The sequence below is a fragment of the Ranitomeya imitator genome, chromosome 2, assembly GCF_032444005.1.
Source record: "Ranitomeya imitator isolate aRanImi1 chromosome 2, aRanImi1.pri, whole genome shotgun sequence".
Taxonomy (NCBI): domain Eukaryota; kingdom Metazoa; phylum Chordata; class Amphibia; order Anura; family Dendrobatidae; genus Ranitomeya; species Ranitomeya imitator.
In genome coordinates, this window is record NC_091283.1 from 253,692,327 (window position 1) to 253,707,689 (window position 15,363).

Below are 15,363 nucleotides of genomic sequence, written 5' to 3' on the forward strand. Positions count from 1 at the left end.
AGAAGTGGGTATATGGGTGTATAAAGCGTGCACAGGGGGGTCTGTGACCAAAGCTGGGGGTATACGGTGTATACAGTGCACACAGGGGGGTCTGTGACCGAAGCTGGGGGTATACGGGTGTATGCAGTGCACACAGGGGGGTCTGTGACCGAAGCTGGGGTATACAGGTGTATACAGTGTACACAGGGGGGTCTGTGACCAAAGCTGGTGGTATATGGGTGTGTAAGAGAGTGAACTGTAGTCCCACTGAGAGGGCACTAGGACCCTGTGGTTTTTGCCTGCTGCAGCAGAGGACAGACCCTGCAAAACTCCCGGAGACAATGTGTGCTGGGGGGTGGGGTCTGGTGTCTTGTGTGTAAAGTGAAACAAGGAAGTGAGGGCTGAGAGAAAAAGGCGGGAAGAAGAAGCTGAAGCTGCTGTGATATCTTAAAAAGAGACTGTGTGTGGATTTACTGCGAGTGTGTTTAGAGGAAAAGAAGCTTTTGAGAGACTTTTGCTGCTAACGTTTCCTGGAGAAGAGCTAACCCTTGATCTAAGAAAAGACTGAGACTTTACTAAAACCCAGTACGTATTTGGAAGGCTGTGGATTACCTGTGCATTGAGTGGAGAAACAAGTCTGGGCAGACTGCTGATACAGAGACGGACGGGTTGTCGTGGAAGCATTCCTAGGAGCTACAGAAGCAGAGACAACATCGTGAGACCACTAACTAAGTCCCCGGCGTTTGGGCTCGGCATCGGCCGACAAGACAAGAGGAGCTTGCTGTAACTTATTGGCGCTGAAGATATGGACTGGCTGCAGCCTGTGCGGATTCCTGCCTGAGAGGAAATCTATCTCAGGATACGGTACCATAGTTATAGATACCTGGGTATCTCTGCTCTGAGTGTTTAATGGTTACTTTAGAGGTGTATCTTGTATTAGAGTTGTGTAAGTTATACTCAGTGTGCCGTTCCAGGGGCTCCCTTGATAACACTACATTCAATTTACACTTGTTTCCTGTTTTTAGTTATTCTGTTAGGTAAATTTCTTACTAGTCTGTTATAGAAACAGTTCTCAGGAGACCTTGGAGTGGCACAGTGATTTCAGCTGCTGCTGAGCTAGTGTATCTTTGGGGTGCATCTGCCTTAATATTCTCCATATTACCTTATTTATTTTGCTTTTGAGTAAATACCGTTGGAGATTTCTGCCTTGGTCTTGGTTTGTGACTCACTGGATCTTATTCGGACCTCTGGTCATTACATTTTTGGCGTAGTCGGCAGGATCCAGTGTTTGTCATGGACGGAGGCGAGGGTGGAAATGACCCCACTGTATCCGCATCCTCCTCGGGGGTTGGGGTTCCCCTGGCAGCCGCGGCGACTCCGGGAGGGTATGTGCCTGTAGGAGCTTTACTTCAGCACATGCCGAAATATGATGGGCGCAATATGGCGTTGCAAGATTGGGCTGAGAGAATCCGGAGTATTCTGCGCATGTGTAATTTGACCCCCGCGTTACGCGCTGAGCTGGCATTAAATGCACTGGAGGGTGATATTAGGCGTATGGTGATGGTGCGCCCAAAATCAGAGAGGGATACGTTAGAAAAGATTTTGGAACTGTTAGAGGGGAGTTTGGGGGGGCCGAGCGCGTGTGTCTCAGCTTCGGTCCCTATTCTTTAATCGTCCCCAGAGGGAGTGTGAGTCCCTGATGCAGTACTCTAATATCTTGCAAGAGACGTTGAATGAGATGCAGCGACTAGACCCGGGGACCATGGGGGCGTTCCGGGAGGTAGACCACTTGCTCCGAGACCAATTCATCACCGGTTTAGCCAATAGACTTCTCCGGGACAAACTGTTGGAAATGGCCCGGGTTGCACCAGAGTTATCTTTCTGGCAGATTTACCGAGCTGCAGTGGCAAGGGAAGAGAAATCAGCCTATGTTCCCGAGGGTTCAGTGAACAGTGCCCAGCTGGAGGAAGGTGGGTCATCAAGGTCGGGGGAAGAGGGGCTGGTAAGCGTGGTACAAGCTTTGCGTGCTGAGGTGAAGGAGTTGAAGCAGACATTGTCTCAACTGACAGTTGGTCCCGCCTCTACCCCCTCACGGGGACCTCCTGCCCCACCCCCTGGAACGGTGACCCCGCAAATGGCCAGGTCGTCCTATCAGAATGAGTCAAGCCCTCGTCCACAAGGAACAATCACCTGCTGGAAGTGTGGTCGCCAGGGACACATCTCGCGTTACTGCCGGACGCGTATAGCCCCAGAAACCCCGTCGCCGGCTTTAAACTTCCAGCCGCTGCCATGAGAGGGCAAGCAGCAGCGGCCCCACACACACAAAGCCCTCGACGGAATGAACAAGATTTGTTTGCATGTAGTCCAGTGATAGAAGCAGAGTTTGAAGGGCGGAAGATGAGGTGCTTGGTTGACACGGGATCCAAATGTACTATAATGCCTCTAGAAGTATATGAGAGATACTTCAGTCGACTAGTGATTCCAGAGGACGGCCCAGTGATACGACTGACTGCCGCAAATAATGGTCAATTGTCAGTCAAGGGAATCGTGTGGATGCAACTAAAAATGTTCGGTCAAGAGCTGGGGCAGAAAGGGGTAGTACTGGTGGATCACCCCCCTAGAAGAGGGATGGAAGTGACGCTCGGAATGAACGTGCTGCGAGACTTGAATCACCAGATGTATGCCAGTGAAGGACCCCAACACTGGGCCCGTGCGACAAGACACCGACCCACACAGAGAATTCTACACCGTCTAGTGCTGAGTTGCGACTTGCTGAAAAGTGCGGTCCCAGGTGGCCGGGTGGGCCGGGTCCGAGTGACGTCGAGGGCCCCGATCCTGCTGGGACCAAGACAAGAGGAACTCTTAATGCTGCCTGTGGGAGCTGCACAGAGATTGAATGGGCTTGAAGTGCTACTTGAGCCCGCCCGAGAGGAGTCCTCATTTGCCAAGGTACATGTGGCCCGGTCTTTGGCGATTGTGAAGAATGGACGAGTGCCGGTCCGATGCATCACTGTTTTAGATGAAGCTGTTGCAATTCCCGCGGGGACCATATTGGCTGAACTGTTCGTGCCGGCAGAGAAGGTGCCAGAAAATGCAGGGTTCGAATTGCGACCAGACCAACAGTCATCCTGGACATTCGCGGTCGAGGTAGGCCGGACTGAGCCTCCTACAGAGGAATGGAATGGTCATGTGATCATGGAGCAGATGGGAGTAGATCGGGAGAAGCTGACCCCCGTGCAGTTGGAGCAGTTGGAGAGAGTTTTGTGGGAACATCAAGAGACCTTTTTCCGACATGGAGAGGACTTCGGGTGTACCCAGACGATTGAGCATGAGATTCCAACGGGGGATACTCCACCCATTAGAGAAAGATATCATCAAATTCCTCCGGCGCTCTATCAAGAGGTGAAGAGCATGGTGGCCAGTATGCTGGACAACCAAGTGATCCGAGAGAGCCGGAGTCCCTGGGCGCCCCCGTAGTCTTGGTCCGCAAGAAGGATGGGACACTCCGATTTTGTGTGGACTATCGGAAATTGAATGCCCACACCGTACGGGACGCATATCCTTTACCCCGTATTGAAGAATCCCTGTCGGCCCTGGGTCGGGCCAAGTATTTCTCAACGTTGGATTTGACAAGCGGGTACTGGCAGGTCCCAAGGGCTGAAAAAGATCGGGCCAAGACGGCGTTTGTCTTGCCAATGGGGCTCTTTGAGTTCAACCGGATGCCCTTTGGCCTCGCTACCGCCCCAGGAACCTTCCAACGCCTGATGGAACATTGCTTGGGCGATCTAAATTTTGAATCAGTCCTGATATATCTAGACGACATTGTGGTATTCGGAACCTCATTTGAAGATCATCTGGAGAAGCTGCGTCAAGTTCTCCGGCGGCTCAAGAGCTACGGCCTGAAAATAAAGCCAAAAAAATGTCAACTGTTACGAAACCAGATTGAATACTTGGGGCATCTGGTGACCCCGGATGGGGTACTACCGTTAGCCAGTAAGATTAAGGCGGTACAAGAGTGGCCACCTCCTTGTGACCTGTGAGAAGTGTGGGCCTTCCTGGGCCTAGAAGGATACTATCGGAGGTTTGTGCCTAAATTCTCACAAGTGGTGAGTCCCTTGAATGAACTTTTGAGAGGGACAGCGCTGGGTCCTCGAAATAGCCCCATTCCATGGGGGCCCCTACAGAAAAAGGCATTTGATGAAGTGAAAACCGCCCTAACGAGTGCCCCATTGCTGGCCTACGCCCGGTTTGACACCCCTTTTTTGTTGTATACCGATGGTAGTCTTCATGGGTTGGGGGCAGTACTAGCACAGGTGCAGGACGGCCGAGAGCGAGTGATTTCTTATGGCAGCAGATCTTTAAGAGACTCCGAGCGAAATCCGGCTAACTACAGCTCATTCCGGCTGGAATTGCTGGCCCAGGTGTGGGCAATGACAGAACGCTTCGCCGAGTATCTAACAGGAGCTGAGGTGCTAGTCATGACAGATAACAACCCGCTAGCTCACTTAGAGAATGCAAAGCTGGGGGCGTTGGAGTAGCGGTGGGTCGCCAGACTGGCCAAGTTCAATTACCGCATTAAATTTCGCTCTGGTCGAGAGAACGGCAATGCAGATGCATTGTCAAGAGTGCCCCTTGGGTCATCAGGGGAAGATGTTGACGAACAACTTGAGGATACTGAAACTCCAGCTTTGGGGCAGATACCTATCTTCCAAAGTGTGGTACACTCAAGTGGGGTGGCCACCGGGATGCCCTGTGTCCTGGGTAAAACACCCTCAGATTGGACAAGAGCCCAAGATGAGTGTCCGGACGTTGCACTTGTGCGCCGTTGGGTACAAAACAAGGCCTGGCCCAGTGCAGAGGACAAGGCTCAGTTGTCCATGGAAGGAATGAAACTCCTTCGACAATGGGATAAATTGTGTGTGGAACAAAGTCTGTTGTATCGTAAGGTGTACCTGCCTTCGGAGCTGCTGCATCGGTACCAACTGATAATTCCTGTAGGGATGGGTCCAGTGGTCGCTCGTGAGGCGCATGAGAAGGGGGCCCATTTTGGAAGTGAAAAGACACTTCAGTGGTTGCAGCGAGTCCTCTACTGCCCTGAGTTGGGAGGGATGGTGGCCGACGCGTGTCGGCAGTGCCGAATTTGTGGGCTCAACAAAAGCCCTGAGCAGCGGGCTCCCACACAGTCTATTAAGACTTCAGCTCCACTGGAGCTACTCATGATTGACTACGTGTTGATAGGGTACTCTACGTCAGGGTACTCCTATTGCCTGGTGATGACAGATCACTTTACCAAGTATGCTGTAGCGGTGCCGACAAGAGATCAGACGGCCAAGTCGGCGGCTGAGGCAGTGTGCCGACATTTCTTCCAAGTGTTCGGGTGTCCGCAGAGAATACATTCAGATCAAGGGGCCTGCTTTCAGGGGACGCTGATGAAAGAGTTGCACCAGCTTTATGGTATCGAGCAGTCGAGAACAACGCCTTACCACCGTCAGGGTAACGGGGCATGTGAGCGTTTTAATCGGACCTTGTTGCAAATGTTGAGGTCCTTAGAGAGTCAGCAACAGACATGCTGGCCTGAGTATCTCCCCGAATTGATGTGGGCTTACAATAACAGGGTGCACAGTACTACTGGTTACTCACCACACATGTTGATGTTTGGTAGACCTGGCCGAGACATTGAGGATTTGAACATGCCAGATCCCTCCTCCGCCCCCCTTCGGACTGCATCCGAGTGGGTACGAGAGCATCGGCGGCGGTTGAGGGTGGTGCATCAGGTGGTGGGCGACCGCCTTCGCCAGGTACTCCATAAGGACACGCGACCTGTACAAACAGAGCTGTTCTCTCCGGGAGACAGAGTGTTGGTGAGGACAAAACGACGGTCAGGAAAGCTGAGTGACCGATGGGAGGCGATACCGTATCTGATAAAAAAAACAGGTGAACCCTGAGATTCCAGTGTACGAGGTCGAACCGGTGGGGACAGGGGGGCCAACCCGTAATTTGCATCGTAACATGTTACAACGGTGCTGGTTTGAAGATTCGGCGCCTACCCCCCTAGAGCCAGAGGCCATGTTCCAAGGGGCGGGAACTCTGAATGATCTTGAGTTTGATGGTGTGCTTACTCCTGCGCCTGCTTATTTGCCCCCTGTGACCGATCTGGCCTCGGGTGATGAGAATGTTGGGGATATGGAGGATGTTGTTGAGGAGAGTGCATCAGGTCAACTGTTTGGTCCTGACGCTGTATCACAGGACATCAAGCCGCAGGAGGAGACAACTCCACTTGCGTCCACTAACACGACCACGGAAGAGACTTTAGCTCCCTCTAAGGTTGCACCTGTTGATGTAGGACTCAGGAGAACTACACGATCTACGGCTGGAATACCGCCTCAGCGATATGCTCAAGATGAATTTGAGTGGGAAGGTATGTCGAGGACGCCAACCTCTAGTGGGGTGGCATGTAAGAGAGTGAACTGTAGTCCCACTGAGAGGGCACTAGGACCCTGTGGTTTTTGCCTGCTGCAACAGAGGACAGACCCTGCAAAACTCCCGGAGACAATGTGTGCTGGGGGGTGGGGTCTGGTGTCTTGTGTGTAAAGTGAAACAAGGAAGTGAGGGCTGAGAGAAAAAGGCGGGAAGAAGAAGCTGAAGCCGCTGTGATACCTTAAAAAGAGACTGTGTGTGGATTTACTGCGAGTGTGTTTGGAGGAAAAGAAGCTTTTGAGAGACTTTTGCTGCTAACGTTTCCTGGAGAAGAGCTAACCGTTGATCTAAGAAAAGACTGAGACTTTACTAAAACCCAGTACGTATTTGGAAGGCTGTGGATTACCTGTGCATTGAGTGGAGAAACAAGTCTGGGCAGACTGCTGATACAGAGACGGACGGGTTGTCGTGGAAGCATTCCTAGGAGCTACAGAAGCAGAGACAACATCGTGAGACCACTAACTAAGTCCCCGGCGTTTGGGCTCGGCATCGGCCGACAAGACAAGAGGAGCTTGCTGTAACTTATTGGCGCTGAAGATATGGACTGGCTGCAGCCTGTGCGGATTCCTGCCTGAGAGGAAATCTATCTCAGGATACGGTACCATAGTTATAGATACCCGGGTATCTCTGCTCTGAGTGTTTAATGGTTACTTTAGAGGTGTATCTTGTATTAGAGTTGTGTAAGTTATACTCAGTGTGCCGTTCCAGGGGCTCCCTTGATAACACTACATTCAATTTACACTTGTTTCCTGTTTTTAGTTACTCTGTTAGGTAAATTTCTTACTAGTCTGTTATAAAAACAGTTCTCAGGAGGCCTTGGAGTGGCACAGTGATTTCAGCTGCTGCTGAGCTAGTGTATCTTTGGGGTGTATCTGCCTTAATATTCTCCATATTACCTTATTTATTTTGCTTTTGAGTAAATACCGTTGGAGATTTCTGCCTTGGTCTTCGTTTGTGACTCACTGGATCTTATTCGGACCTCTGGTCATTACAGGTGTATACAGTATACACAGGGGAGTCTGAGACCGAAGTTGGGGGTATACGAGTGTATACAGAGTACACAGATGGGTCTGCGACTGAAGCTGGGAGTATACAGGTGTATACAGCGTACACAGGGGGGTCTGTCACAGAAGCTGGGGGTATACGGGTGTATACAGAGTACACGGGGCGGTCTGTGACTGAAGCTGGGGGTATACGGGTGTATACAGTATACACAGGGGAGTCTGAGACCGAAGCTGGGGGTATACGGGTGTATACAGCATACACAGAGGGGTCTGTGACCAAAGCTGGGGGTATATGGTTGGTCAGTACACAGGACCCCATACAAACAGGGCTCCGCTCAGTACATGCCAGGCTCTGCTCCGTATACACATGGCTCCGCTCCATACACCTCGTACACACACGGCTCCGCTCTGTACACCCTTTACACGCGGCTCCGCTACATCCACACTGTAAACCCCTCCTGACCCCACACATAAACTTCTCCTCATCCAGCACCATGACAACCAGCACAGCAGAGTCCTGCATATACACAGAGGCCCCAGATCATGTGACCCCTGACTCCTCCCCTCCTGTGACCTCATCACAGGTCCTGTGCGCACAGAGCAGCCATATAAATCTCCGGCCATTGTGGTCTCACCCAACTTCTGCTCTTTCTCATTCTTTTCTTGCAGGGGCCACAGTGGATTTCATCCTAGATCCATAGATCCGCAAAGAGGAGCGATGTTCCTTCAGTCTGATGGTAATTGATGGTGATATTTGTCCAACGTCCACTTTACAGAGTAAATCCCTCCAGGACTGTAGCAGGTAAAGACCCCAATATCCACAGGTGTCCCTTCTAATGGGGGAAAGTGCCAAAGAAAACCATCATATGCCGAGAAAGAAGCCCTGTACATGGAGACATCGGCCTCACTACGTCGCTGACCAATATACTACACACCTGTACAATATACTACGTGGATATGTTATACTAGATTGTGGCCCGATTCTAACGCATCGGGTATTCTAGAATATGCATGTACCCGTAGTATATGGACAATGATGATTCCAGAATTCGCGGCAGATTGTGCCCGTCGCTGATTGGTCGAGGAAACCTTTATGACATCATCGTTGCCATGGCAACCATTATGACATCTACATCGATACTGTGCCCGTCGCTGAATCAGAAACGTGGGATTTCTACGTCCTTTATGACATCATGGTCGCTGTGCCCATTGCTGATTGGTCGAGACCTGGTGGCCTCGACCAATCAGAGACGCGGGATGTCTACGTCCTTTATGACATCATCGTCGCTGTGCCCGACTGGTGGCCTCGACCAATCAGAGACGCGGGATTTCCAAGACAGACAGACAGAAAGACAGACAGACATACAGATGGAAAAACCCTTAGGCAATTATATATATAGATACTATGTAGCTATGTTATATACTACGTCACTGTGCAATATAGTACGTAGCCTGTGCTATATACTACCTACATATTCTAGAATACCCGATAAGTTAGAATCGGGCCACCATCTAGTCTCTTATAAAAGCCTCAAACTTCTGTGTGTGAATCAGACCTGAGATCTAATGTGACAGAAGATTACAGTGCGGGGAAGACGGGAAACCTTTATATAGAGGCCGGTGGTGATGGAGTCAGTGACCGACTCTGGCCAAATCTGTCTCTAGAGCCGTAGTAGAAGATGAAGATGTCGTCCTCATCATGAAGTAGTTATTTCTCATGTCGCGTGTAATGAATATCTTCTGCAGTATTGCTAATGCCGATTCCAGGGTCGGTAAATGAGACGAGAATTAGCGTTATGGAAGATGAGTCTATGAGAAACGTATTCAGCTGCCGACTCCGAGGAGGAAACTGCTTGTTGTCTGTGGCCTAAATATATAGGATTTATTAGTAGATGGAAAGAAGGAAACTAAATACTGTAAAATAATAAATCTCCTCATGTTTCCCTTATTATCTCCAGTAATTGTATTATTACACAGGATTCTTATGATGTTACATCGGCTCATCTTCTCATTCAGGTCTCTACAATATTGGATCCTCTCAGTGAAGATCTTCTACAAAAGAACATTTTCCTGATTTACCCATCAAAGATGGATATGGACAGAGACAAGATGGCGGAGAGGATATTACACCTCACCCTAGAGATCCTCTTCCGGCTTACTGGAGAGGTGAGAGATTCTGATGACGTCACATTACATCATTCTTATCTATGGGAATAACAGATGGACAGAACTGGAGAGGTGAGGACTCTGGAAATGTCTGTAGTGAGATTTATTAATGTGTCTCTCCATTACCAGGATTACACAGTGGTGAAGAAGACCTCTAGTGATCGCTGTCAGGACCCTGTGTCTGAGGGATGGGGAAGATCCCTGAGCCCAATCACGGGGCCTCCACCTCACCCCCTGATCCATGAGGACATCAATGACCAGAAGATCCCAGAACTCATCTACAAGATGATTGAGCTGCTGACTGGAGAGGTGACACTGCTGGGAATGCTGGGACATTATACAGTAACACTATGAAGGGATCGGGGGATGACGGTATCATTGTATGTGTCAGGTTCCTATAAGGTGTCAGGATGTCGCTGTCTATTTCTCCATGGAGGAGTGGGAGTATTTAGAAGGACACAGAGATCTGTACAAGGACGTCACGATGGAGGTTCCCCAGCCCCTCACATCTCCAGGTAATAGACAGGACTAAATACACACGGCCTATAATTATCTGTATGTAAAGAATGAATTCACTCCCTATATGTGTTTCCTCCAGATCTATCCAGTAAGAGGACAACACCAGAGAGATGTCCCCGTCCTCTTCTTCCACAGGACTGTAACCAAGAAGATCCCAATGCTCCTCAGGATCATCAGGTAGATGGAGAGAAGGTGTCAGGAGATCTCCCCTATGATGTGTAGACGCCGGTGAAGGTCTTGTGCTCAGTTTTGTTTTACCCACCAGTATTATATGTTTTATACTTGTTTAATGAGAACGGTGGAGATGGCAGGATTAGAGCTGATCATAGATGGGACTTCTCCATCTGTCGGTGACTTTTACAATATTTGTTTCAGGGTGAAGATCTGACCCATATTAATACTACAGAGACGTATGTGAGGGGGGATGAGCGGTGTAAAGAGGAGATTCCCACATATGGCTACCCAGGTGAGTAGTGACCACTAAATGCAGAGAGGTCACAGATTCTTCTCATCACCGGCTGTTGCTGCTTTATCGGTGTATATATAACATTAGAAAAAATTGGAGATAGGTCCAAAATGTAACAAAATACAAAGTTTATTAAATGTAGAACAACAGTTATAATGTATACAGTACAAGACTAGAATCGGGAAAAAGTGGGGCAAAAACGTCCTGACAAACAAGATGGAACAATGGCCAGCATGGGTAAGAAAAACAGGCTAAGTGCCGTAAATAAGTAAATGAACCAAAGGATAGTATCAATATTGGATCCAATGACTAGTTTAAATCAGATGTATGATGTAGTGCGCACTACCATCTGCGTATATCCCGGTTCATACACCACCACATGTGCGCTTACCCATGATGTGCCAGGTCAGGACCAATGCCACCCGCCGCCACCGACGCGCGTTTCGCCTTCTTTGTCAAGGTGCGGTGATGTGCCGTATGTCAAAACACCCTTAAATACCCACGGTACCATGCTCACATGTGCGGCGCATGTCCACAGATCAGCGCGCCGGTGATTACATCACTTCCGGCAAGCATCCAACACGCGATCCAGGGAAAAGCTAGATCTCACGTGTCGGCATCAGTGTGCCTGAAGCGATGCTCCCGAGCGCATCGATCCGAGACATGCGCACATGAGCATGGAAGGATATTATGACAGAGGGGATACCAGAAGTGAACTAATACATAGCACAACAGATCGAACGCCTCAAAACATTATACAGGTATTAAGACATATGTTTAAAACACAGATATATAACAAATAAATAACAAAAGAGCCATAAAGAAGAATACTACCAACAAATACATAAGATAATAGCATGTGAATAACCACACAATGTGTTTATATAGCAAAATGTCAAAAAGGACATAAGCAATTACACACTATATATGTGACGTGTCCCCGAATAATACATGATACATATTTATTAATAAATAGTGCACAAGAGATACTGAATATACACATCGTGCAAAAAATGGGAATGTATATAACACTCGCAATTCGATCATTATATAGTGAAAACAGCATAAAAAATGCGAACGTTGTGCCACCCGTGTAGAACTCTTCCTCCTAATATCGGGCTCAGACGATCCAATGGTGCCGGATACATAACAATGCATCCATATATACAGATTGCTATAAACTAAAAAAAGGAAAAAACAAAATAAATTATAATCAAAACACACACGACACTATAAAAAGTATTTTTGGATATTAGGATCTTGGTACAAAATGACAGTTTTATTTATACCGATCTTTTTCGGAAATAAACATCTGTCAATGCTTTGCTGCATGCCTCCTCTGCACATCCGCGTTCCACAGTCAGGTCCATCCCGGTTGGACAATTCCTCCGGGCGAAGCGAATTTGTACTACCTCGACCCTGTTTGAGAGACAGGCTGTGGATCTTGGGGAGCGTTTTGCAGATAGAGGTTATAGTAAACGGTGTGTCAAGCGCGGGTATTTACGTGCTAAAAATACTCCTAGGGATGATCTGCTGGTGGATAGGAGGAAGTCTGCTATGCCCAATACAACAAAAAAAGATGGAGAGTTGCGGTTTATATCCACTTTTAATCACAGGTGGGATTTGATGAGATCGATTTTCAATCGTCATTGGTCCGTTCTTTTAACGGACCCTACTCTCCAGAAATGCCTTCCACCTCATCCCCTCATGACAGCTAGAAGATCCAATAATCTACGCGACATTTTGGTCAAAAGCCACTATGTCGCAAAGCCATCGGGGCTATTCCAAACTGGTACCCAAAGAAAAGGTTTTTTCCCCTGTGGAGACTGTCTAGCGTGTAGGAATCTCAGGCGTGCCACATCCTTCACTTCATCCGATGGCCAAAAAGAATATAAAATCAATAATTATATCACATGTAAATCGACATTTGTGGTTTACTATGCTGTGTGCCCATGTGGCCTTGTCTACATTGGACTCACATCACGTGAACTACGTATTCGTATTCGTGAGCATGTGAGGGACATTGAGGCCGCTCGGGGAGTGGAGGATGTGAGCACCCTGAAACCAATTCCTAGACATTTCCGTTTGAAACATGATTGCAATCCAGGGGGTTTAAAAGCCTGGGGCATCGATCAGATTCATGCTGGTATAAGAGGGGGTGATTTGGGACGTTTATTAGCTCAGAGAGAATGCCGGTGGATCGTGATACTTAACACGATATCACCGGCAGGTCTCAACGAACATCTGAGTTTTAGTTCTTATTTGTAGATACTGGCGTCTCCTTGTCTTAGCACTTTTTATAGTGTCGTGTGTGTTTTGATTATAATTTATTTTGTTTTTTCCTTTTTTTAGTTTATAGCAATCTGTATATATGGATGCATTGTTATGTATCCGGCACCATTGGATCGTCTGAGCCCGATATTAGGAGGAAGAGTTCTACACTGGTGGCACAACGTTCGCATTTTTTATGCTGTTTTCACTATATAATGATCGAATTGCGAGTGTTATATACATTCCCATTTTTTGCACGATGTGTATATTCAGTATCTCTTGTGCACTATTTATTAATAAATATGTATCATGTATTATTCGGGGACACGTCACATATATAGTGTGTAATTGCTTATGTCCTTTTTGACATTTTGCTATATAAACACATTGTGTGGTTATTCACATGCTATTATCTTATGTATTTGTTGGTAGTATTCTTCTTTATGGCTCTTTTGTTATTTATTTGTTATATATCTGTGTTTTAAACATATGTCTTAATACCTGTATAATGTTTTGAGGCGTTCGATCTGTTGTGCTATGTATTAGTTCACTTCTGGTATCCCCTCTGTCATAATATCCTTCCATGCTCATGTGCGCATGTCTCGGATCGATGCGCTCGGGAGCATCGCTTCAGGCACACTGATGCCGACACGTGAGATCTAGCTTTTCCCTGGATCGCGTGTTGGATGCTTGCCGGAAGTGATGTAATCACCGGCGCGCTGATCTGTGGACATGCACCGCACATGTGAGCATGGTACCGTGGGTATTTAAGGGTGTTTTGACATACGGCACATCACCGCACCTTGACAAAGAAGGCGAAACGCGCGTCGGTGGCGGCGGGTGGCATTGGTCCTGACCTGGCACATCATGGGTAAGCGCACATGTGGTGGTGTATGAACCGGGATATACGCAGATGGTAGTGCGCACTACATCATACATCTGATTTAAACTAGTCATTGGATCCAATATTGATACTATCCTTTGGTTCATTTACTTATTTACGGCACTTAGCCTGTTTTTCTTACCCATGCTGGCCATTGTTCCATCTTGTTTGTCAGGACGTTTTTGCCCCACTTTTTCCCGATTCTAGTCTTGTACTGTATACATTATAACTGTTGTTCTACATTTAATAAACTTTGTATTTTGTTACATTTTGGACCTATCTCCAATTTTTTCTAATGTTATATATACATGATAGGGAGAGTCCTATTGGTGCACTGATGTGAGACATGTGTACTGTGGGTTGTCTCAACAGCACCATTTCACCTATGGTACCTTATATGGTTTATGTTCATTTGCTTTATCGGTGTAGTCCGGCCGTATTACCATGATCACCATTTTACCTCTAGACCACAACATTCTCCTCCACCCAAAATTGTTCTAATGACTTTGGTCATTGAAAGCCCTTTTCTATAGAACTTACAACCTGGTAGATCCACCTACCCCCTGGGTTTAGGAGACACTGTTACCTGCCCAGATCTGTGAACTATAAAGCCAAATGACAGCGTACGTAGAATGTGCTGACAAGATAGAAATATATTATGATGAGAAAACGGAGGGTAATGATGCTGTTGGCTTCCAAAATCCCTGATATGATAAGAAGGAAAAAATCAGGGCTTTGAAAAGAGCTGCCAAGTGCTGAGCCAGAAAGTTGGCTATCAAAACAAATGAACGTAAAAAAAAGTGCCAAAGTTAGGGCTAGGGTTGGGGCTAAACTTAGGGTTAGGGTTGGGGCTAAAGTTAGGGTTGGGGCTAAAATTAGGCTTAGAGTTGGGATTAGGGTTTGGATTAGGGTTAGGGTTGGTATTAGGGATAAAGTTGGCATTAGGGTTACGTTTAGGGTTAGGTTTGAGGATAGGGTTGAGATTATGATTAGGGGTGTGTTGGGCTTAGGGATTTGGTTAGGGTTGGGATTAGGGTTAGGGGTGTTTTGGCGTTAGGGTTGTGATTAGGGTTATGCCATAGGGTTAGGGGTGTTTTGGGGTTAGGCTTTTGATTAGGGTTTTGGATTGGGTTGGGATTAGCATTAGGGGTGTGTTGGTGTTATGGTTGGAGTTAGAATTGGGGTTTTTCCACTGTTTAGGTACATCAGGGGGTCTCCAAACGCGACAGTCAATTTTGCGTTCAAAAAGTGAACTGGTGCTCCCTCCCTTCTGAGCTCTGCCATGCGCCCAAACAGTAGTTTACCCCCCATATGGGGTATCGGCGTACTCTGGAATGATTGGACAACAACTTTTGGGGTCCAGTTTCTCCTGTGACCCTTGCGAAAATAAAAAAAAATTGGGGGCTAAAAAATCATTTTTGTGGGAAAAAAATGATTTTTTATTTTCATGGCTCTGCGTCAAACTTCTGTGAAGCACTTGGACATTCAAAATGATCACTACATATCTAGATAAGTTCCTTTGGGGGTCTAGTTTCCAAAATGGGTTCACTTGTGGGGGGATTCTACTGTTAAGGTACATCAGGGGCTCTGAAAATGCA

General features: G+C 47.5%; 2 protein-coding genes across 2 annotated transcripts in view; both read left to right on the plus strand.

The window, feature by feature from the left end:
* The window catches only part of LOC138662952 (zinc finger protein 585A-like), a 187,238-nt gene that overhangs the window by 115,667 nt on the left and 56,208 nt on the right, over window positions 1-15,363 (plus strand). The window lies entirely within an intron of this gene.
* Window positions 8,054-14,030, plus strand: LOC138662950 (gastrula zinc finger protein XlCGF53.1-like). The gene is made up of 7 exons (XM_069748963.1): window positions 8,054-8,262; window positions 9,477-9,626; window positions 9,756-9,935; window positions 10,018-10,141; window positions 10,225-10,322; window positions 10,521-10,611; window positions 12,964-14,030. The coding sequence occupies exons 2-7, from the start codon at window positions 9,549-9,551 to the stop codon at window positions 13,221-13,223; spliced, it is 831 nt and encodes a 276-aa protein (XP_069605064.1). The 5' UTR covers window positions 8,054-8,262; window positions 9,477-9,548; the 3' UTR covers window positions 13,224-14,030.